Source organism: Panthera tigris, chromosome D1 (assembly GCF_018350195.1).
Source record: "Panthera tigris isolate Pti1 chromosome D1, P.tigris_Pti1_mat1.1, whole genome shotgun sequence".
In the NCBI taxonomy this organism is placed as follows: Eukaryota; Metazoa; Chordata; class Mammalia; order Carnivora; family Felidae; genus Panthera; species Panthera tigris.
The window spans coordinates 21,979,044-22,000,853 of record NC_056669.1 but is presented as its reverse complement, the minus strand read 5'-3'; the positions used below and the strand labels follow the sequence as shown (position 1 = coordinate 22,000,853).

At 54.3% G+C, this 21,810-nt stretch overlaps 1 protein-coding gene across 4 annotated transcripts in view; it reads right to left on the bottom strand.

Moving 5' to 3' along the window:
• Nucleotides 1–42: 42 nt before the first annotated feature.
• The window catches only part of SLC37A2 (solute carrier family 37 member 2), a 34,343-nt gene continuing 12,575 nt past the window's right edge, over nucleotides 43–21,810 (bottom strand). For 3 of the 4 annotated variants that reach the window (XM_042957912.1, XM_042957910.1, XM_042957911.1), the window contains 17 exons: nucleotides 13,671–13,752; nucleotides 13,123–13,216; nucleotides 12,913–12,991; nucleotides 11,117–11,252; nucleotides 10,620–10,696; nucleotides 9,536–9,702; nucleotides 8,892–8,935; nucleotides 8,434–8,586; nucleotides 8,000–8,090; nucleotides 6,539–6,601; nucleotides 6,132–6,217; nucleotides 5,571–5,619; nucleotides 5,291–5,364; nucleotides 4,924–5,002; nucleotides 4,683–4,780; nucleotides 4,330–4,394; nucleotides 43–2,574 (listed from right to left, as the gene is read on the bottom strand). In XM_042957912.1, coding sequence (XP_042813846.1) covers nucleotides 2,559–2,574; nucleotides 4,330–4,394; nucleotides 4,683–4,780; nucleotides 4,924–5,002; nucleotides 5,291–5,364; nucleotides 5,571–5,619; nucleotides 6,132–6,217; nucleotides 6,539–6,601; nucleotides 8,000–8,090; nucleotides 8,434–8,586; nucleotides 8,892–8,935; nucleotides 9,536–9,702; nucleotides 10,620–10,696; nucleotides 11,117–11,252; nucleotides 12,913–12,991; nucleotides 13,123–13,216; nucleotides 13,671–13,700 — 1,401 coding nt within the window. In that variant the 5' untranslated portion in view covers nucleotides 13,701–13,752 and the 3' untranslated portion in view covers nucleotides 43–2,558. Of the gene's footprint in view, nucleotides 2,575–4,329; nucleotides 4,395–4,682; nucleotides 4,781–4,923; nucleotides 5,003–5,290; nucleotides 5,365–5,570; nucleotides 5,620–6,131; nucleotides 6,218–6,538; nucleotides 6,602–7,999; nucleotides 8,091–8,433; nucleotides 8,587–8,891; nucleotides 8,936–9,535; nucleotides 9,703–10,619; nucleotides 10,697–11,116; nucleotides 11,253–12,912; nucleotides 12,992–13,122; nucleotides 13,217–13,670; nucleotides 13,753–14,972; nucleotides 16,554–21,810 lie in introns of those variants that run through there. The other variant, XM_042957913.1, reaches the window with a different exon arrangement.

Here is a 21,810-nt window from a genome sequence, read left to right as displayed (position 1 = left end):
CACACACCACCCCAGCCTCCCAATGGCTCTCTAAAGGAGAAATGCAAAGAGTTATTGCTTTTTAATTACAAGTGCTATTGTAACATCTATAAGGAAGAACACTTTAAGCTTAATTGAGACCAAATGTGAAGTTAAATTAAATGAATAACTAATTAACGTAATGCTCCTGCATTAGCCCCAAGTGAGTGCTGAGGCCCAGAGAGAAGGCAGGTAGCAGGCTTGCGGGGGAACGGGTCCGAGCACAGAGCTGAAGCAGGGCAGGGAACCTGGGACCTGGGAGACGAGGGCAGAGGGACAGATCTCAGGGCTGGGGTTTTTCCACCTTTGGTGTTTCCCCCAAACTCCCTCCCACAGCCCAAGTCCTCATTTCTGAGCCAGGCGTTGAGCTCCACAAGCCTTCTGCTGATCGCGGGTGCCATGCCTACCCTGGGCCCAGGCACCAGCTGGCACCTCTTGTTTCTTTTCCAGTCCCCATGCTGCACTTGTAGGGGCTTGCTCTATATTGGCATTAACTCCCTTCCTCTTCCAGGTCCCCTCCAGACCTTATCAAACTGACCACCTGCCCAAGTCCCAGGCATTCCTCCTTCTGACACCTTACACATTCTTTCCTCCTGCCCCGGGATCACCCACCCTCCGGCCCCTCTCCCTTCAGGCATAGGGAGGGATGTCTCCGCTCCAGTCACTACCTCCAGTGTTTTTCTCCTATTGTTTTCATATTTCTCACCCCTCCCCCAGACAAGCTCCTGGGTTGGGGGGGAGTGTGTTGACAACTGACTCCTCTCCCTTCACACCAGTCCTTCGAGGTAGGCAAGGGTAGGACTATTTTCTCTCCATGAGGACACAGGCTTAAAGGTAGCCAGTGGTGGGGCCAGGGAAGCGGAAGTCCCCCACCACCAGAGGAGGCCTCCCAGGACTCCTACCCCGACCTGGTGCAGTGGAAAGAAGGCCGAAAGTTGGCTAACGAAGCACCCTCTGCTCCCGCCTCCCCATCTGGAAGCAGGACCGGTGTGTGGCCCATGCCAGGCTTTGCCGGGGGATGGTGGCACCATCTAGCGTCTGCTCTGAAAGAAGCATCTGAGAATGCTGGACGTAAGGCCTGGCCCTGGGGCTCCCGAGGACAAGGTCCCTGACTGGCTCCAAGTCAGGGTGAGCGGCAGGCAAGTCGAAGGCTTACCGGTGTGTCACCGCAGCAGTGGGCGCCACCTATCTCAGTGCTGCTCTGGCCCAGGTGTCCCAGTGAATGTGACAGCTGTACCTGGTATGTGGCTCCAGCTCCCCATTTGACTGGTGGGTCATCAGTGTGGCCATGAGCATCTCCCCAGGGAATGCCCGCTGTAAGCAGCCCCAGTACACGAACCCCGTGGTCCCGGGACCCCAACAACCCATGCGACTGGGCCAGGCCCTAATAAGGGCGAGCACAGGCACAGTGGGCAACAGGAATCTGTACTGTGCTGATGGGTGGCTCCGGAGGACAGGGAGAAATGCCAAGAGCCGGCCTGGCAGGCAGCATTCCAGGATTGGGGCGGGGGGGGGGGTGCCTGGGATAAGTACATGGGGAACATGGGGGAGAAAAGGCAGGCTGCAGAGAGCTCCAGGCATCTACACATGTGACAGCTGCGGGAATGAACCACGCAGCCTTCTTTCCTGCTAGTCTCGTCGCGCTGGTGCCTGTGCTCAGGGCAGAAGTCCTTGCTCTGTGTCCACCGTCTGCTCCGTTCCTGGAGTAGGGCTAGCAAGCAGTGAGCACTCTGCAACTACCATCCACACGCTGGTGTTTTCAGTCATGCCTCCCTCCCTCCCCAGCACTGCACTGGTGTTTGCTCTTCCCGTGGGGACGCAGAGGGCTGGCAGGAGACTGAGGCAAGGGAGGCCTTCACTCTCCAGGGCGGCGCAGGCCCAGGCCCAAGCCCAAGAGTGATGCCTCCCTAACTTTTGCACCATTGGCACCTCCCTTGCGTCTCCCTAGTCCTGGCCCCGGAGGATATAGCAGTAACACTTTAATCGACTCAGGTCAGGAGTTAGAGACAGAATCAAATGCAAGGGAGAAGAGGTTCCAACGTGGGGGAATACACGAGAAAACCGGCTGGTGGATGAAGAAGCCAAGTGAGGCTGGGCAGCTCCGAAACAGGGTCAGAAATCCACCGACAGATACAGGCTGGTCACAGAGGTTCAAACTGAACACGGGAAGGAGAACACACCTTTGCCAAGCCTTGGTCCATGTCAACCCTCTGCCTTTGGTCTTGGAATCTGAACAAGCTAGAGTCTGAACATATCCTCCCCTTAGCAAGCTGGAGACACCGCTCAGCTCTGATCCCCATCCTTTCTGCTTGCGGCTTCCAGAGCGCAGGCCCTTGAGTCTTCCATTCCCCATGTTGGCGGTCCCTTCCCATGGAGAATCGCCTAGCCCCTTAGCAGCCCTGTGGGCTGGCTGGTGTTAGGTCAAGAGGCTTCCATCAGCCATCGCTGGCAGTTTCCATTGTCTTGCCCCCGGTGGCGGGAGGGGGAGAGCTCTTTGGGAATCAGCTGGGGCCCTCCGTGCCTCTCTTCCAATCAAGGCCTCATATTTCTTTATACCTGCAGGAGAGAGGGGCAGTGGAAGAGAAAGTGAGGCACAGGTTAATAAGCCAATGGTCGGAGCAGGGAAGATGGGTTTGTAGGGTCCCTTAATAATTGTCTCTCATCCCTATTCTCTACCATTAGGGAGCCCTCTCACCTCTTCAGCAAGCCAGGATAATAGCGAAAACCTTACAATGTTTGTACCGCATCTGACAGTTTTACAAAGCAGTATCACATATCCCGTCTCATCGCAGCCTCCTATCCATCTTGTCGGGTATTTAGGGATAAGCATCTCCATGTTATACACATAAGGATGTGGAGGCTCAGAGGATATGCCCAAGGTCTTATAAATGAAAGTGAGCAGAGAAGTCAGGATTGCCCAGGGATTTCTGGTTCTAGGCCCAGTGCTCCCTCTACCCTAGTACGTTCCTCCGCTCCCCCACACACTGGCCTTCTGCAGACAAGGCCCAGCCTAGGATGGCAGCAGTACAGAGCAAAGCAGACTCTGCTGGGACAAGCTGAAGGCCTTAGGCACATTCCATGAGTTCTGAGCCTCTCATCGAGAGATCAGAGAACCAACCTCACGGTTGCTGAGAGATAAGTGGGGATGTCTGAAGTCAGACTCAGTTCCAGGCACAGAGCAGATGCTTACCAAGTATTCATCCCCCTTTCCTGCTTCCTTCTTCCTCTCCCAGCCTCCCCTCAGCCTGGCCTGGGGAAGGCAGAAGGGAGGAGCACCGATCCCCTGCCCCCTCCTCCAGGGCAGGCAGATAGATACTCTGCTAATGCCTCCTGCTCTCAGTTCCTCTCCCCCTGAACCTGGAATATGCCATCCTTAAGTGGGAGTGCTTCCCCAGAGATGATGCTGGTCACCATGACCCCAGGGGCTTCTTCCACACTTTTACCATCTAGGACCAGGTCCACGGCTCTGGCCAGCTCATTAGCCAGAGCCTCCTGCTCAAAAGGAGAGCCAGAAAGGCCAAAGAGAGCATTACCCTCAGCACCAGCACACGGCCCAACCTCTTGCTGGCTCTGCCTCAGCCACTAGCCTATCTGTGCGGCCTCCACACCCGCCACCACTGGGCAGTACAAAGAGAACACACCAGGCCAGCCACCGAGACTTGATCGGAATTTTCTCCCAGAGGCTTTGATTGATAGTTGCTTTTTTCTGTACACCCCAGGCAGAGGGGCCAGATGATCTCGGTTTCTGAACTTCAGGAGGTACGTACGGCTCAGAGTCCGAGTTCAGAGGGAAAACTATTTCCCTGGATCCTGCCTCTGTCCTCGGGGTACATCCAAAGCCCTAAGGAGAGGAGTCTGCCAACCTCTGTGGCAGCTCAGGCTCCTTAGGAAACAGATCCCAAGCACCATGCTCTGCTCGGGGAGAGAGTCTTTGGAGTTGGCCCCCAAGAAAAACAAAAAGGAAGTTGGAAAAATCACAGTGGAGGAGAGAGGATTTGCATGCAGGCCCCATTCTAATGGCACATTAGTCACCGACTTGAAGAAAATACTCACAAAAGTCATGGGACTTGAGGAAAATACTATCGCGGGTGGGTTAGGGCCAGACTAGAGCTATGGAGACATATGGGGACAACAGAGGACACATTAGCAGGGCTGGGGGTAGGGGTGGGGGGGCCACGGAGCACATCCAGGGTCTGGCTCCACTCTGGGCTACAGGTGGACTCAGACTGGGTGCTGAGCACCAGAGCACCGGTTTTAATGCCCACAAGAGGTAAGGTTGGGGATACAGCTATAGCTGTCTGGAGGACTCACCCTCTGTCTCTGCCCAGGGATGACTTCCAGGCTAGGATCTCTTTGTACACCAACCGGCAGAGGAGCTGTGGGGAGTTCGAGTACCCAAGGGAAGGGAGGGAAATATTAGCAATGAACACGTGGTTAGTCCCCGGTGCTAGGTGACCAGGGGGCTGGCAGGAAGGAAGGGTGTGGGCACAGTTTCACCTGGCAGGGGCTCACTCATGGGAGGAAAGTGGTTCTGAGTGAAAGGCAGCTGTTCTCATGTTCCAGAGCCCCTCACGGCCAACGATTTGGACCTCCCGGGTTCTAGCCTGGCAGGACAGGACATTCACTCCCACCAGTGCCCATGTGTGTACCCCAAGAACTCGTACCAAGCAGGCCAGGATGTCGGCAGAGATGAGCATGTAGAAGACATTGTTCCAGCCTGTGGGTGAAATAAGGCCAGCCAGGAGGGGCCCCAGAGCCGCACCTGCAAAGAACACAATGTCAGAGAAGGGAACCCAACAAGGGGCCCTGAACCTCCCTGCCCACCTGTGGGCAGCATTCTGAGAAATGTGCTAAAAACAAGGCTCAGGGCTCAGCTGCCAGGAGCCAAAAGCTAGAGTCACAGACCTATGGACCCAGTGCCGTCGATGATGGCCGTGACGGTGGAAAGTGCCTTTGCGTTGCCTTTCAGGCTCTGGTGAGTTCCCTGGGGAGAGAGAATGAGAATGGAGCGGGGAGGCCCAAATGGAGAGGCAGCACCAGGCAGGACCAGGGCTGGGAGTGGGGCTAACTTGGGGAAAGGCAGCAACTGGGCTTGGAGTTGAGAGAAAAGGCCAGGGGCCGATGGCAGATTCTGAAGGACTTTGAAGATCTCATATGCCAGGATCTCTGTGCACTGGGAGGGGGTAGGGATGTTGAGAAATGGATCTGGAGCCCCCAGGCCCTGACCAAGCCCCCAGAGTCGTCCCCGGCCCCAGGGGGGCAGCCCGCTTACCAGGTCAGCAGAGACTGCAGTGGTGATGAGCGCATAAGGGCCATTGACCAAGGCCCCACAGATGATCAGCATTACTGAGGCAGTAACAGAGACAGCTGGTTAGGGATGAGGGACCGCCACCAGCCCCAGCCCCAAAGCAGGTGAGACCACCCCCTCCAGGCATCAGGCTGAGAACCTCCACTTCCCTGTGCCTCCCACCGATGTCCCCAAGCCAGCTTCCTGGGGTCCCCAATGCAATGCTTTTCCTGTGGGCTGCCAGGACTTGAATTCACGCCCTCACCTATGGAGTTGATAATCCCACTCTGACCAATGAAGTTATACAGGAACATCTGGGAGGGGACAGGGGAGAGACAGTCACGCCCAGGCTTCCCCATGGGCTGCCTGGGTTAGATGGAGCCCAGAAGTCTGGCACACTCCCTCCTGCCAGGGAACCTCAGAGGTCACCTTACTCCTTTTCTTTCTCGAACCCAGACCTCTTGGTCTTTAAATGTCCCAGGGATGGAGGGTCCAACACATGGTAATATACTGTTGCCCCTTTTTTCACAAAGATTTCTCTCTTACCTAACCTTAATTTCCTATACTCTCCTTGACCAAGAACTTTAGCAGCTGGCCTCCCCTTTCTCCACCAAGACCAAGCCGTCGTTAATCCCTTTCCAAAATTCTCATTCCAAATCTCTTTCCTGTGTTCACCCTGGCTTCTCCCCCGCCCCTGGGTGTGCACAAGGATGGACACACACGCAAAGAGACAGGCGTGTGCATAAATGCCCGGGTGTGCACACATTTCAACAGCCCGCACGAGTCCACGTGAGCACATGTGCTTCACTCTTGAGGTTATACACACCATGGGGGCAGCCAAGATCAGCATGATGCAGCAGGTGGTGGCCCTGCCATTGGTGTAGTCAGAGATGAGCCCCGCCATGATGCCGCCTAGAACACAAACCAACTCACACATTGCTGCCCCAGGTATGGCCACAGCCTCCCACCTCCCACTACATGGCACCCCAAGCTTTGCCCCATCCTCTACCCGGTGCTAGCTTGGGCATCCAGAACCAACAGAGCTTCCCCCTCTCAAGCCCTCCTGGCACCCATTGCTCATGAGAAGATCAAACTCAAGAGCCAGCTTTCTTAGGGCCACCCAACTGGGCAGGAGCTGCCCAGGTCATGTCGCATTGGCCCTGTCCCGTCCTTCTGCACCCCCACAAGAGAAAAGGAGAATGAAGCCTGAGGCAGAACAGGGAAGGGCCTTACCCATGATGCCACCAACATCGAAGAGGGTAGACAGGTCCCCAGCCTGTTTGGCATTGAAATGAGCTATGCAAAATACAAACATGTGGTCAGACCTGGGGGCTCGGAGCAAACGTCCTGGAGTGCCACTGCCATAAGAACCCCTATAGAGCACCTGATTCGGTCCACTTCCTCCTTTTTCAGATGAAGGAGTGAAGACTCACGGGGAAGTCATTGGCCAGGGTCACAAGTAAATTTGCAGCACTTTTGGACTGGATACCCTTTCTGCCCCTCCATCCCATCCTGTAATTCCTTCTCCCCCTGCAGGTTGGCCTTGACCCCTTGGAAAAGCCTTCCCCTGAAAGCACTGGGATCTGGCCCATAAGAACCCTGTCCCACTGGGCCACTTTTTACCCTGGGGACACAACTCTCACTGAGCCGCAGCTCAACCAGACACATTCCTGCTCTGCTCCTGAACAACCGGCCTCCCCTGCCAGGAGCCTTCCCACCCATTTGAGGCCTCTGCTAATAAACAGAGCCAGGAAGGAGACTCACAGGCAAATGGGGACCTCAGGTCTTAGCCCTTGTCCTAGGATTAGAAAAAGGAATGTCCAGAAGCTTGAGTTGTAGCTTAACCCTCAAGGTTGACTCATACAAGGCCACAAAACAAAGAGTCACAGTGTCCACGGAGCCACCCTGATGCTCTACTTCTATCTTTGAGAGAGGCCCTATGACAGGGCTGTTGGGCAAGATATGAGCTGGGATTTGGCCTTGCATAATCTGGCCTTGCAGCATCCTGTTCAGAGCAAGTACGGTGCTTGTAAAGCAGCCTTGGCCCTCCCACAGGGCTTGGAGGGAGCAGCAAAGCCCTGGAGCAGAGGGCCTCAGCCCTGCAGGGCTCTGCAGTCAGGGGCAGGGGAGAGGGGGCCCAGAGGAGGGCAGTGCAGCTGACCCAGGCACAAGCCATCCGTCCCAGGAGGCTCCCGGCAGCCCCTGGGGTGAGAAGAGCAGGCGGTGGGTAGCTCACTAGGCCCTCTTCCTGGGGTTTGGGGAGGCATTCAAAGGCAGATCCTTCCTAGCACCATCTATCCACTCATCTGGGAGCCAAGCAGGCCTGAGGTGGGTGCTCCTGTACTTAAGGCTAGAGAAGTTAGGCAGGATTACAGAATAAAACTTGGGTGTTCCTAATCTCCAAGGAGGAGAGGTGGCTGGCATTGGGGTCTCCGAGGCCGTGTACAAGGTCTAACTTCCTACTTAACCAAATTTTTTTTTTTTTTTAATTCTCCTTTTGCCCTACAAGAGGTTCAGCAGACATCCTGCCCATACTCTGGAGTCACGCACATCCCATGACAGGTTTCCTCTCCCTGCCAAAGATGGCCTTGGCCTCCTCAGAGACCCCCATCCTCACCTCTTCTTCCTCTTTACTTACCCACATTGAAGTGCTCGCTTCGGCAGCACATATACTAAAATTGGAACGATACTTACCCACATTGAAGATGTAGAGGGGCAGCCAGTAGAGGAAGGTGTAACTGACCAGCTTGGCAAAGAGCAGACACAAAGAGAACTCGACCACACCCTGGAGAGCATAACAGAAGGCATGAGGGAAGAGATACAAGAGATCCCTGGCCCAGGGTAGCCTCAGGGGCTGGCTCAGCACCCCAGGGCTGCCACCACCTAGCCACAAAGCAACCTCAAGTACACCTCCATCCAATCTCAGTAAAAGCGATGTGTCTATGCTCCAGTGCTGTGTCAAGGCAAGCCTCCCATGTTACTCCCCCCAAGTTGGCTATTCACCCTAAGCATCTCATGTAAAGAAATTCTGGAAGCCATAGGTCACCCCGAGCGTCCCCCCATCTCCTGACATCCAGCAGAGAAATCTAGAGAGCCTCTCTCTTCCCTCCATCCCGCAAGCTACTCACCGGGATCCGGAGCGCCCCGAGGAAGCTGATGGCGGCAGGCTGAGCGCTTGGCTCCTTGGAGCATCTGGCGGGGGTCTCCAGGCTGCTCTCCTTGTTAGTGTAGGGACCACTCCCAAGGTCCTCAGGGTTGTGCTGGTTCTCTTCCAACCCATCCTGAACAGAGATGAGCCCTTGCTGTGAGCACATTTGCGTACCGCCTCCAGCTGGAGGTATAAGCCACGTGAGAGGTAGGGGTTCCCAGGCTGGAAGAGGTACGCGCCCCTCTCCTGGACTGAACTACCATCCGGCGAGGCCCAATCAGGCTGTCGGGGAGCCAACCTGAGGGCCTGACACTGAGCCCGTGAGGTAACCCACTGAGCTCGTGGGTGCACGAGCCCCTCCTCCAACTCCCTAGTCCCCTCTGGGACCTGTCTCTGAGGATGGATTGGCAAGGTGGGGGTCGGGCGGGGGGCACTCACACTCGTGTGGTGCTGAGGAGGCGTGCAGTCCACATCTTCGGGGTCTGAAAAAAACAACCCGCTAAGAAGCTTCCTGGCGGGCCAGCCCCCGCTCCCTAAGGTGGCCAGTCTACTTCCCAGCACGAGAGAGCCTGCAACCCAGGCTCGAGAGACACATTCTAGGCCTGGCTCCCCTAACAACCACCTGGGTCACTACTGCCTTGTGGACTTCCGTTCTCTTGCTACAAAGTGGCCACCCTGCCCGGCCTAGCTCTGTCTCCGAAGGCTGTCAGGGAATGGGGAAGAGGACAGGGAATGGGGAAGAGGACAGCGGATGGGGAGTGTCCCGTCACCCCCACTCTCCCCTTCTCACACTTCAGAGTCAGCTGGCACTTGCCGAGCACAACTACAGGCCGTGTGTCCCAACTGCACGTCTCACTGACACCTTAACCAACCCCCAACCCTAGGAAGTAGATGCTATTATTCTTAATTTACAAATGAGAAAACTGAGGCCCAGAGAGGTTGTCTGTCCCGGGCCACATACAGGTCCTCCAGCTCCACGACCAGTAATCCTCCCCCTCGAGCCAGCTGCCTTCTCTCAGACCCCGAGAGGAGAAGTGGGAGGCTCAGTTCTGAGCCCTGTGGGGAGGGAGGGGTCCGCTCACATTCGATGAGGAAGAGGAAGGTGATGACACCCATAGCAGCGGTGATGATGCCAGGCACCACAAACGACAGGCCCCACTGCTCATTCACCCAGATGCCAGCGATCAGGGAGCCCAGGATGTTGCCCACAGACGTGTGTGAGTTCCAGATGCCCATGATAAGCCCCCGCCTGCAGGGGAGGGAGCAATGGCAGGGAAAGGAAGGGGAGGAGAGTAAATAAATAAATAAATAAATAAATAAATAAATAAAAAATAAGTCAGAGAAGCACAGGGTTCATCACAACTGCCCTGGCCAAGTGCAAAACGCTGGCTGCCTCCAGCCTCCAAGCCCAAAGACAACCAGTCAGGGAAGAGGCGGAAGGCTTGCCTAGTGTCAAGCAAGTGACAGCAAGGCCTGGGGTCCTGCTCCCCTCTGCCAGCAACCAGAGGCAGCACACATAGGGGCTTCCAGATGGAGCTCTCCCTGTCCTGAGGACATCAAGCCCCCCCACCCCCACCCCCACCCCCTTATCCTATGGCTGCTGGTCCTCCATCAGGGCCACTCTGCCTCCAGGGGACATTGGCAAAGTCTGGAGATTTTGCACTGGCCCAGCCCCAGGTGTGCTACTGGCATCTAGTGGGTAGGTGCTGCTAAACCCCCTACAGTGTGTCAGGTGGCCCCACGGCAAAGAATGATCCAGGCCCGAATGTCGGTAGGGCTGAGCTGGACAATCTCTCTGCTCTAAAGCAACATTTTTTTTTTTTTTTTGCATGAAAGCCAGTTCAAGTACAAAACAATAATAATAACAACAACAACAATAATAAAGTTTTAACAGTCTCCATTTTTATCTTCATGCAAAATGAGAATTTGTCTGTTATGAGGCGAAAGCATAACTAAGGTCGCCTGTTTTTATGGATTAAAACCTTATCAAGGAGCAAATCAGCACTGCTTTTTAGTCACCAAATGGGACTAAACGTGAAAGTCAGCAAGACAGACACAAGGTTCTAACCCTTCTCCCTGAAATTATACCGGGACCGTGAGTGACCTCCTCACTCCCCGCAGCCCTCCCAGGGTAACCCCCCTCTCCTCCTCCCTCGCCACACTCACTTCCCCTTCCCGAACCAGTTGCCAACGCAGGTCACCACAGAGGGCCAGCCTGTGGTCTGGACAAGCCCATTACAGATCTGCAGGGAGACCAGAAGTTAGTGGGACAGGCCTGGGCCGGGCAGCGAACTCCCAGCTCTGACCCCTCCCAGGCCAAGGGGCCTCCACGGCCCGCACTGCAAGTGCCCTCTTCCCTCACACACACCCTAATGCCACAGGTTGGTTTCTCCTCTGGCCCAAGATCCTTCCCTGCAGAGACCGAGCCCCTCAGGCATCTCAGGGACCTCGGGGTAGTGCTCAGTGAAGACTTAGGGAGGATCTGTGTGATCCTGAGAAGTGGGAAATAGGACCCCAAGGCTCAACAGAGGAGCACTGGGCTGTGAAGAAGTTATCCCCAGCCCAAATCTGCCACCACCTGGGGGTGTCTGGGAAGGACTAGCAGCCTCCGCAATCCTTCCCATGATGGAGCAGAGGTCTGAATGCAAGATGGAGGCTCGTACCTGGATGAGCACAAAGTACCAGAGCATGTGGATGTTCCAGAAATATCCTAGGCCAAAGAGCGAGGTGAAGAGGCCACTGAGCAGCATTCCAGCTGAAAGGTAATAACGGAGGGGGAGCCGCTCCCCAAAAATCCCGCTGGAGAAGAGAGAGTAGGATTTGTGGTTAGTCACCATCTGCACTCCTCACCTCTGCCACATACTTCCTCCCCCGCCACACCACTGACACAGCTCTGGCCCAGGTGACCACCAATGACCTCTGTGTTGCCTGCCACACGCCAGGGATGCTCTCCGGCCTCCGCTCACTGGACTTCCCTGCCTTAGCTGCCACTGCTGAACATGCTCCTTGAAGTGTCTCCGTGGCCTCCTCCCCTCGCTCCCCTCGGCTCACCACTGGACATTTACTTTCCCTGGGGCACAGTTTCCTGCATCAGTTTTATGGTTGTAACTACCACCTAGATATAAAGTAGCTCCAACCACATATTTTCCATCCTGATCTCTCACCCTGCAGGATCACACCCAGGTGCCTTCTGGACATCTTAACTTGGGTACCCCCAAAACATCTGCAACTCAACACTCTGAACTCTCCCTCCTCCTTTCCCACTCAGTCCCTTGGCCTGAGCCCCTCTTCTGAGTGAGTATCTTGAGCCCCTCCAGCCAGAGACCGTGGAGCTTCCTGCTTCCTGCCTCCCCTCCCATGCCTCGCAATTCAGCCTCCAAGACCCTACCTCTTAAATAGTTCTCCAGGACATCAGCTCTCTTCAGCTCTATTACTGCTGTTCTAACTCAACTTCTCAAAGCTCATCTGGGCCATTGTCAAATCTGTTCCTAAGTGTGAGTGAGCAGGCCTTCAGTCTCGTCCTCCATCTGTACTATCTTCCATCATGCCCAGAATGATCTGTCTGAAATATCTGGCTATATCCGAACATGACACCCCTGGGTACCACCTTCAATGGCTCTCCTGTGCCCGCATCTGGCACACAACAGCCTGGCTCTTCAGCCCCATCTCCTGCCACTGCTTCAAATTTTACTCTGTTATTAAAGCTGTTAGGAGTACACCCCCAGTCAGATCGTGCTGTTTCCCACCTGCCTTTCTTTGCCCATGCTAGTCCTTCTGCCCAGCTACTTCTCCACTGCTCTTCCTCAGTATCATCTCCTTCCAGAAGTCTTCCCTAACCCCTCTTCTCTAATCCCAGCTGGCATGAGGTGACTACCCCTGAGCCCCAGAGAGGCCTGTAGCCACCTCCCTCAGAGAGCCACCATACTGGTTTGTAACCAGCTGCTGATGAGTTGGGCACCTCCATTAGGCTGTGAGCCTTTGGAAAGCAATACCCTACTTTTTCATCTTTGGTCCCTGGCAACAAACACCAGGATTGCTATGTAAAAGCCATGCTCGTTGGGCTAATTTAGGCCCAGGACAGGAGAGTGGTATTCCTTGCCATCTCTGTGTGCAGGGCTACCTTTGAAGGATCCCAGTTCAGGACAAGCCGTATTTGTCCAGCCACACCACCACCACTGTCATCTGAGAGAATAACCTCAGAAGGAGCATCCAGGAAAGACTTTCGAGGAAAAGAAGAGTCTGTCTGCCAGGTGACGGAGGAGGCCGGGTGACCATGGTAAGGAAATGAAGATGGCCAGGGGTTGGTGGTATGTGCCCAAGTCTTGGTCTCATTTCCACCTGGGGGGGGGGGGATCGGCTTTTTCACTTCAACCCTGTTGCCCGCAGGTTCGTCAAGGGGAGGCAGCAGCTCTGATCCCCCCTGACTCGGGGACAGTCACAGGCTCTGCCAGTCTCTTACCTGATAAACATGCCGATGGCATAGGCCACAAGGAAGGCATTGTCCACGGCCCCCAGTAACTCCTTGTAGTTGTTCTTGTCTGAAAACAGATGGCAGAGACAGAAAGCTGGTGCTTGGCTGCCCCTGCAAGAAGTCCTTACCGGCACTGGACAAACTCTTCCTGGGGAGGGGAGCTGGGGAGTGGGGAAGAGCAACTCGCCCTGTTCGTACCAAAGGGAGCCCAGTCGCACCACGTAGTGTCGTTGAGACTGTGGCTGTCATTAATGGGCTTGATCAGCTCCGAGCAGTTCTGGTGCAGACGGCTCTGAAAAGGCAATAGGATGCGTGGGTCAGGGGTCATCAGCAAGCAATCTGCCTCCCCAACCACACCAGCACCACTGTCTCCCCACTGGGCTCCATGCTCCTTCGGCTGGCATGACATCCTGCCTACCGTGACTGGTTATAGGCCAAGTGGCCACATCAGGCCCTCAGTGAAGGGGAAGAGGAGTCTATGAGCAGAGCCCATAGAGCCCAGGGTCCCTGCCCTCTCATTCCACCCACAGCCAGCAACACTGCTGTCAAAAGGAACACACAGGGAAAGTTCCATAGGAAGAACAACTACTGAGAATGGGGCGTGGCCATGGGAAGGGGTCGTCTCCTGACTATGGTTGAAGGAATAAGGATGGTTATGGGCCAAGTTCCAGACCATTCTACCAGAGTTTATTTCCGCTGGGGCCCAGCATCTCCTGCATTCTTCCTTACCACCAGGCCAGCCTCACCTTGACGACACTGATGGGCTTCCTGGACATGTGATAACAGGTATAAATGAAGAAGGTGAGTAGCAGGATGAAGCCTCGGAACCTGCAGGAAAAGGCAGGCATCTGGGTCAGCAGGAAGTTGGCCTCAGCCAGAAGCTCAGACACGGTATCCCCACGGGACTTGCTCTGGCAACTCCAGGGCCTCAGCACCACCAACTCTCTACCTTCAGTCTCCCCTCCAGACAGTTCCTTGGACAGAGGCCAAGGGGAGGGTAGGAACAGATGCCCGGGGTCCAGGGCACTCAGGGAGCCCTATCTCTCTGGTCCCAACTCCTGAGGCTCTTCAGCAGAGCTGGCTCAGTACCAGCACCCTAGACAACACAAGTTACGCCTGCCCCTCCCCCCACCCCCAATTCTTGTCACCCCCCACACCTCTATTATCCTTTAACCTCGCCAAGGTCAGGACACCTCTGTGTCTGCCTGCATGAGACATGGTGGCAACGAAGTAGAATTGTTTTTAATAACAATACCAGAAATGGTGGGAGCAGGTGGGAGGCTGACACTGGAGAAGGTCTGTCTCTAAAGTGAGCTCAACTCCTCTCAACCCTTGAACACAGCAGAGACAGCACCTGCTGCAGTCCAGTTAGGGCAGTAGCCAAAAGTGGGAAATCTGGTGACACAATCCACATCCTCTTCCCAGGCCCGGTCTGGTCTATCCCACTGGACAGAAGGATCATTCTTTCCATCTGTGGCTCACACATCACATGTACCCTCTCCTACCCCCACTTCTCATCCCAAGGACCGGTCTGGAATGGAAAGAACAGTTCATCCAGGCACCACTGAAGTTTCCACCACACGCCCGGCCACTGCCCTTCTCCCGAGAGCCTGGGAAAAGGGCCTCGAGGTCCTCCTGAGTCAGCGTCTGCGCCCCTAGCAGAGCATCAGCTGAGCTGAGTCAGCCACCAGGAGCCAGGAAGTACTTGGAAAATAGACCTCAAAACGGACCCCCAACCCAGGAGAAAAGGCTAGACATTAGGAAAGAGCCAGAGCCTTGGTTTATTCACGATCTCATGGAGAAGGGTGGGGAAGGGTGGGAGGGGCCCTGAAGCCCTTTCCATCCCTCAGTTCCATGAACCCGAAGGGCAGGACACCGGAGGCTTACTCTGCCGTCTTTAGAGATCTGCCTCCAAACCCCAAACTCACTTCCCCCAAACATGTCATGAAGGCTACCGCTTGTGAAATACAAGGGAATTTCAGAAGAACCTGAATTTAGGTTGGGCTCCCAGGACCCTTCTTACCTCACCCTGGACTTGAGCTGACTACCTGGGTTCTCTGACTCCGTTCTCTCCACTACCTCACAGTGTATCTTCTGAAGAGAATGTAGTTCCACACCCTCTGTCACCTGGCTACACATTTTTTCAGTGGCTCTCCGTTCTGCTAAGAGTGAAGTTCCAACTATTTAGCCTGGATTTTATGCTTCTCTACAAACAGGTCCCTCTGGCTGCCAGTTTCCAAGGTAGCCACAGAGGTCCTTCAGGGACTTGAGCCTCAGGGAATGTGGGGTTACTCCAAGTGACTGTTACAGTGACTGACATCGGAAGGCTTAGTGGCCTTCCAGGTCCCACCAATCGGCATATGCTTCATAATTCCTATGAGGGACTTGTTAATAGTTCCAAGTTCAGGGACTTGTAAAATCTGGGGGAAATTCTCTGAGAAGGTGGCCTTCTTCAAAGAGTAATGGATGAAAGAAAACTATACCCTGCAGATAACCGGTCTAGTGCCCTGGCTGGGAAGCTACTTGGTTCAGGAAAAAAGCTAAAAGCTTTGAGTGATGCTTCTAATGTATTGTGTAACCAAATGCAAGTTCCTAAATCTTTTCTCCCTCTGGTTTCCTCATCAGCTGCACATGGATGATAGCACCGACCACATCTATCTCAAAGACGGGTGAACACGACATGACTCTCACCCTAGTCCCTAGGTCCCTGTTGTACCATCTTTAAGATCCCCACCCCCGTCTGCAGGGCTCAGCTGAGCCTATCCTGGCTGCTACATGGATACAGCCACTGGCCATGGAGATGAATCAGATTTCCTCTGGGTCTGAGAGATCCTTGTAGCCCCACTGAGGCTCCCGACTCTGTTCTCTCGTGATAGGCCCAGCAGTGAGGAAGGCCTTTGCCAGCTAGAGAGCCTGGTGTTGCCTGGGAAGCCCTCTCAGGAGCTGGTGAGAGCCAACAAGGGGCCTAAAGGTCTAGCACGGTTTCCAGCCACACTGCTCTTCTCACACGCACTGCCCACTATCACTCTGCTTCAACTCCAAGCTTGTGACGTGATGGAGCAGAGACTCTGGCCTTCAGTGGCCTGCTCATGTGCTCCCTTGGGAGTGGATCCAGAGGATCCGCAGGGGCCCACACTGGTATCCTCATCTGTGAGATTCCAGCCTGCCCCCCTCCAGCGGCCTGGCCTGCCCCTTCTCCCAGCTCTGACCCCAACCTCCAGTAGAAAACTGATACCCAAGAGAGCAGAAGGGCATGATTCTGGGGGTAGGGGGACAGGAGGTGGGACAGGAGGATCAAACGTGTTGTGATGCCAGGCCCGGCATGGATACCCTTTGGAACTTCCTTCCTGGACTCCAAAGAGGCAGTGGGATGAGCTCAGAATCCCATGGCTACCCGGGCAGAGCACCTGTTCACCCAATCCATCTTCACTCCACAGTCTTCCTTCCGTTCCATTCTGCTTTAGCAGCTATTCTGAGGAAAAGGCCAAGGTGCCACAGTTCAAAGGGGACTAGGGTCATCAATCAGGTGAAGGGCTGAGCTAGGCTGAGGCAAAGGCTGCCAAACTCATAGTCTCCCACAGGAAAGATGGTGATGGTCGCTTGGGCGTGAAGAAGAAGTTTCACTTCTCTTCTCTTGAACCGTTTCTTCAGAATCAAGAGGCCCCAGGAAGGGAGCGGGGAAATATACACAGCTGGCCTGGGGGGGGGTGGGGTGTGAGGGGACGGATGGCAGCCCGGGTGGCAGGCCAGGCTGGGCAAACATGCTAGGCACGAAGGAACGTGCACGGTGAGGCCCCCATACTGTTCCAGGTGAGGCTGGCTGTCCCACCATCCTCTAAATCCTTGTTAGCAAAAAGTGGCACTGTGCAGAGTCCCACCTCCCAACACTGGACGCTCAGTGACTGGGCTAGATGGAGAGGCTAACGAGCTATCTCTTAACTGCTAGCTGACAGTCCAAATACTGACCTTATCAAGACTTTGCACTAGGACTTCTTCTGAGGCAAGGACAAGGAACAATGTGTCCCAAAGCAGCAAGGGGTTAAAGACAAACAAAAACCTCAAAGGACCTATTATCACCACCAGCACAAGAACAAAAAACTCCAAGAAGCAGCACAGCAGGGGGATATTGGCCTTGGGAGACAGTGGAAAGGAGCCCCCTTTCGCCAGTAGCTACCCAGTCAACACCCCACCCCCACCCCCATACCTGCATCCTGACTCCTTGCTTTGCGACCACATCGCTACCCCCCTGTAAGGCCAGTCCCTCATCAACCACTCCCGACCTCCCCCTGCCTCAGCCAGGGGCTGCTAGTAAGGGTCTGCTCAGGTAGCCATGTGACAGGCTGGGCTGGCTGTGGCTGCAGGTAAGCTTGGCACTTGCCCTGAGGAAAGGGACTCGGTGGCCTGTCCTTGGGAAGTGCCCTGTTCTGGGACTCAGCAAATCTGCCAAGGATAGAGGCTGGGAACAGTAAGAACAGGCCGATGGCGAGAGTGCCACCACCCACCCCCTGCCAAATCCCCCACTGCCACTGGGAGACACCCTGGTAGGGGGAGGCCAGCCTGGAACAGACAGCATGGGGCAGAGCCCTGAGCCAGGCCTCCCAGCACACAGGATGGGACAGGAACAGGCCACATCTGGGAGGGCCTGTCAGGACTGAGGGCACAAACCCCTCTTGGGGGCAGAAAGTCAACCCAAGGAATCCTCTACTTGTTCCCCTTCCCCCAGCTGGGTCTCAGGAGCTTGTTCGGAGAGATCAATTTGACTCAGGGCTTGGTCCCAAGATCCTTTCCAGCCATTGGCAGGTAGCCACAAGAAGCCACAGGAGTTTATAGGATAAATGAATAGATAAGATAATGATCACTTTAAGGAAAGAAGAAAGCTTTGAGAAGGAAGCTCTGTAAAGGAACCCCGAGTGCTCAAACAGAATGAAAAGACAAGGCTTTAAGCTACAGCTACAGCACGATGTTTTATTTGGGCAAGTGGAAAACGTGGAAGAGTGTGAGGGTTGGAAGGGTTTGGAAGAGGTGGTCAACGCTATGCAGACAGCACAGATGGAAATGTGCTGATGGTGGAGGAGTTGTGGTCCTGCCCAGCGATCTTCCTCTCAAGATTCTCTACGGGCCTAGCCCCACGCCTCACCCTCATCCACCGCTCTCCTGAGCATGAAGGATCCAGGGTAGGGGGCATGAGCCGGAGGCCAAAAGGAGAACAGCAGTACAGCCCCTCCCCCACCACAACCCAAAGACCAACTCAGGCACAGCCAGATGGGGGAGTGGTGGGCTTCGGGGACTCTACCCCTGGTGTCCGTCCTCAATTCTGTTGTCACTTGGGGACAGCTCCACTCTGATCTCAGCATTCGGTTGGTACAGTTTGAAGAAGAAATAAGGCCTTGACAGACCGTTCCAGACCAGTTCCCGGGCTCTAGGTCAGACAGCCCCGCCCAAAGCCAGGGAGGTACCAATCTGCTCAGTAAGAAGGGAAAGAGGAAACAGCAGGGAGGAAGAGGAAGTAGAAGGCAGCAATCACGAGTGGTGGTGGGGAGGGAAGGCGACCACCACAGGGTCATGTGCTCTCAACCAGCTCTGACCCTGAGGGGCCCAAGGGGATGGGGTGGGAATAGTAATTTTCCCTCCGGTTTCTCCTCCTGGATCTCCCATTCCTTTCCAGAGTGGCGCCTTAGCACCACAGCTCATTTTAAGGAGCCCTTTCTGCTGCCCTTCCCAAGCACTTCTTTGCAGTTACCAGGAAAATCAGACAAGACAGCTGCTTTGCAGCATCTGGGGCCCCTGATCTGAGGCCACGACGGAATAGGGAAAAGAAAGTCAGACTTAGACCCAAACAGGCTGAGTCCTGCTGCTTGCTGTGGCCTTGGGCAAGTTGTTTAACTCTCTAAGCCTCAGTTTGATCTTCTTTAAATAAGATAATAAGCTCCTGCACACAAGATTGTTATAGGATTAAATGAGATGTAATGGATGTGGAAGCATCTGGCGTACAGCGGGTTCTTGGGATGCATTTGAATGTCTTATGTGTCTACTAAGGGTGGGCTCTAGGATCTGGCAGTGTGAGCCCTCAGCAAACTCCGGAACGAGAGCCACTCAGTTTGCAGCCACCAGGCAGCCTCGGCCTCCAGCTCCCACGGGAAGGTTAGGGTGTGGGGAAAACAGTGACGTGGGAGTTCACAGCTCCGGCCTTCCTGAAGCCTTCCTCCTCCCTGTTCCTGCTCATCCAGCCGGGCCTCCTCCCACAGACTTTTCTTCTCCTTGTTTCGAGCGGTTCCCCCTCACAGGGCCCCAGGAAATGGGCCCAGCCCCGTAAGCACCAGCCACAGTCATCTCTGGCAAGGTGCCCACGTTGCCGGCTGCCCCCAGACATGCCCATGCAGACGCAAAGCAGAATTCTGGCAGGGCACCAGCCCGGTCCAGGGCTGGGATGACTCTTTCAGCCATGAACAAGTTATCCACCCCATCCTGACACAGAGGGGGAAGGGCAGTAGTATTGGCTTCCTGGGCAGAGACCTCTCAGTCTCTGACTTTTGCTTGCACACTTCCGGCTGCCTGTCTCTCTCAGCCTCGTCTCCAGGGACTGCTCCTTCCGCACCCTATGCCCCTGCCAGCTGCAGTCACACGTTGTTAGTCTTGAATAGACAGACTGTCTTCACTTCTGTGCCTTTGCTGGCTCCACGGCCTCCAGACCCAACAAGTCCAATGCTACTTTTCCCTCCTGGCGAGGCTGGATCCATCCCTCCCTCCACAGAACTGCCCAAGCACTTAGCAATGACCAAGGGCTAACTGTATGCCTGGCACCGGGCTAAGGGCTTTAAATACCTTCTCATGTAATCTCACCCAAACCCCGTGGTATAGGTACATCGTCATTTCCATTTTGTGGACAAGGACCTGGAGCCTTTACATTTATTTATCTTTGGGAAACAGAGTGAGACAAAGCACAAGCGGGGGAGGGGCAGAGTGAGGGAGACACAGAATCCCAAACAGGCTCCAGGCTCCAAGCTCTGAGCTGTCAGCACAGAGCCCGATGCGGGGCTCGAACCCGCGAACTGCGAGATCATGACCTGAGCCGAAGTTGGACGCTCAACCGACTGAGGCACCCAGGTGCGCCAGGACCTGGAGCCTTTAAAGGGTTAAAGTGATTTGTGTGAGGCCAAAAGGCCCTGTGATCTTTCCCCTCCCTCGCTCTCACCCAGAGGGCAGCAGAAAGACCCCGGGCCTGAGAGTCTGACCGACCTGGATGCAAACTCCAGCCCAGTCACGTCCCTAGCTACGCGGTGTTGGACAAGCCATGTTACTTCTCTGTGCCTCCTTATACGCATACGTTAGGTGGCGAAACGAATAATCGCCTGGCAGGGAACTACAAACAAACAATGTCTGGCACAAAGTAGTAGAAACAGTGAGCAGAATAATAGTCAATAATTAATGTGTAGTCAATGCTTAACAGGAGCCTGGAACTGGTCTGAGTACTTTACACACTGTACCTCATTTACTCCTCACGACAGTCTTGTGAGGTAGGTATTACCAGTGTCCTCACTTCACAGACAAGGTATCCAAAGCTCAGAGCCAGTCCACCCTCTGGTCCTAGTCTAGGGAGGTCTGCCTAGGTCAGCCTTCTTCACTTCTGCTTAATTGAAATGCCCTCCGAAGGCATTTCAAGTCCGAAAACTGCACACATCCTCTCTCCGGTTTGAGCCTCAGTTCCATCCAGGAAGGTAGGACCGTGTTTTCATCACTGCGGGCCTCAGAGTTCAAAATAATAATGTGCCTCCAGCAGGAAGTACGTTAACGTTTAGTGTTTGATAGGAGTCCAAACCTACACTCATCGGGAAAGAAGTGAAAGAACATTTACTGAGTGCCACTGGAAGTCAAGGATTTTCACACATCATGATTATCCTCAGGAACCCACCTGGCTGGGGGGCGCCTGGATGGCTCAGTTGGCTAAAGCATCCGGCTCAGGTTGTGACCCCGCAGTGCCTAAGTTTGAGCCCCATGTCAGGCTCGGCACTGACAGCACGGAGCCTGCTTGGGGTTCTCTGTCTCCCTCTCTCTCTCTGCACCCCCACCTCGGCACATCCTCTCCTCCCCCCTCAAAAATACAATAAACATTTAAAGAAAAAAAGAACCCACCTGTTTTTTACTGATGGGGAAACCAAGGCTTAGAGAAGTTAACTGCACAGGGCATACAATTTCAATCCAGCTCAGTCTTAAATCTGGGAGATGTTGGAGAACACAGGACATTGCTGGAGTCACACTTTTAAAAGTGTGTAAAGGACACGTGTGGTTGTAGAAAGCTGTGTTATGTGTATTCGTGAGCTCTTCTAAAATGCTGGTGTGGGGGCATCTGGGTGGCTCAGTCGGTTAAGCATCCAACTTCAGCTCAGGTCATGATCTCATGGTTCATGTGTTCAAGCCCTGCATCAGGCTCTGTGCTAACAGCTCAGAGCCTAGAGCCTGCTTCGGATTCTGTGTCTCCCTCTCTCTGCCCCTCGCCCGCTCACGTTCTGTCTCTCTCTCACAAATAAATAAATGTTAAAAAAAAATGTTTTAAATATTGGTGTGGGACAGGCTGTTTACCGTTATCTACCCTCCCAACCCCCTTTCCTCTAAAATGTAAGTTATTTGGTTAAAGCACATAAGTAATGTGTATGAATGAAACTCTGTTAGAAACAACAGTAGCAGATAGGTACGACTTGGCATATACAGTGATGAGATGCATTTTTGTTTATTAAGAAGAAAAAAAGGGAAGTAATTTATACAAATGTAAAATGACGGGTCATTCCGGAATAAGAAAGAGGACAATGAGGGATAAAACCTGACTAGATAAATGTGTAGGTTTGTGAAAAGAGAATTTGACTTGCCTTAGATTATAGTATGTGCAAATGA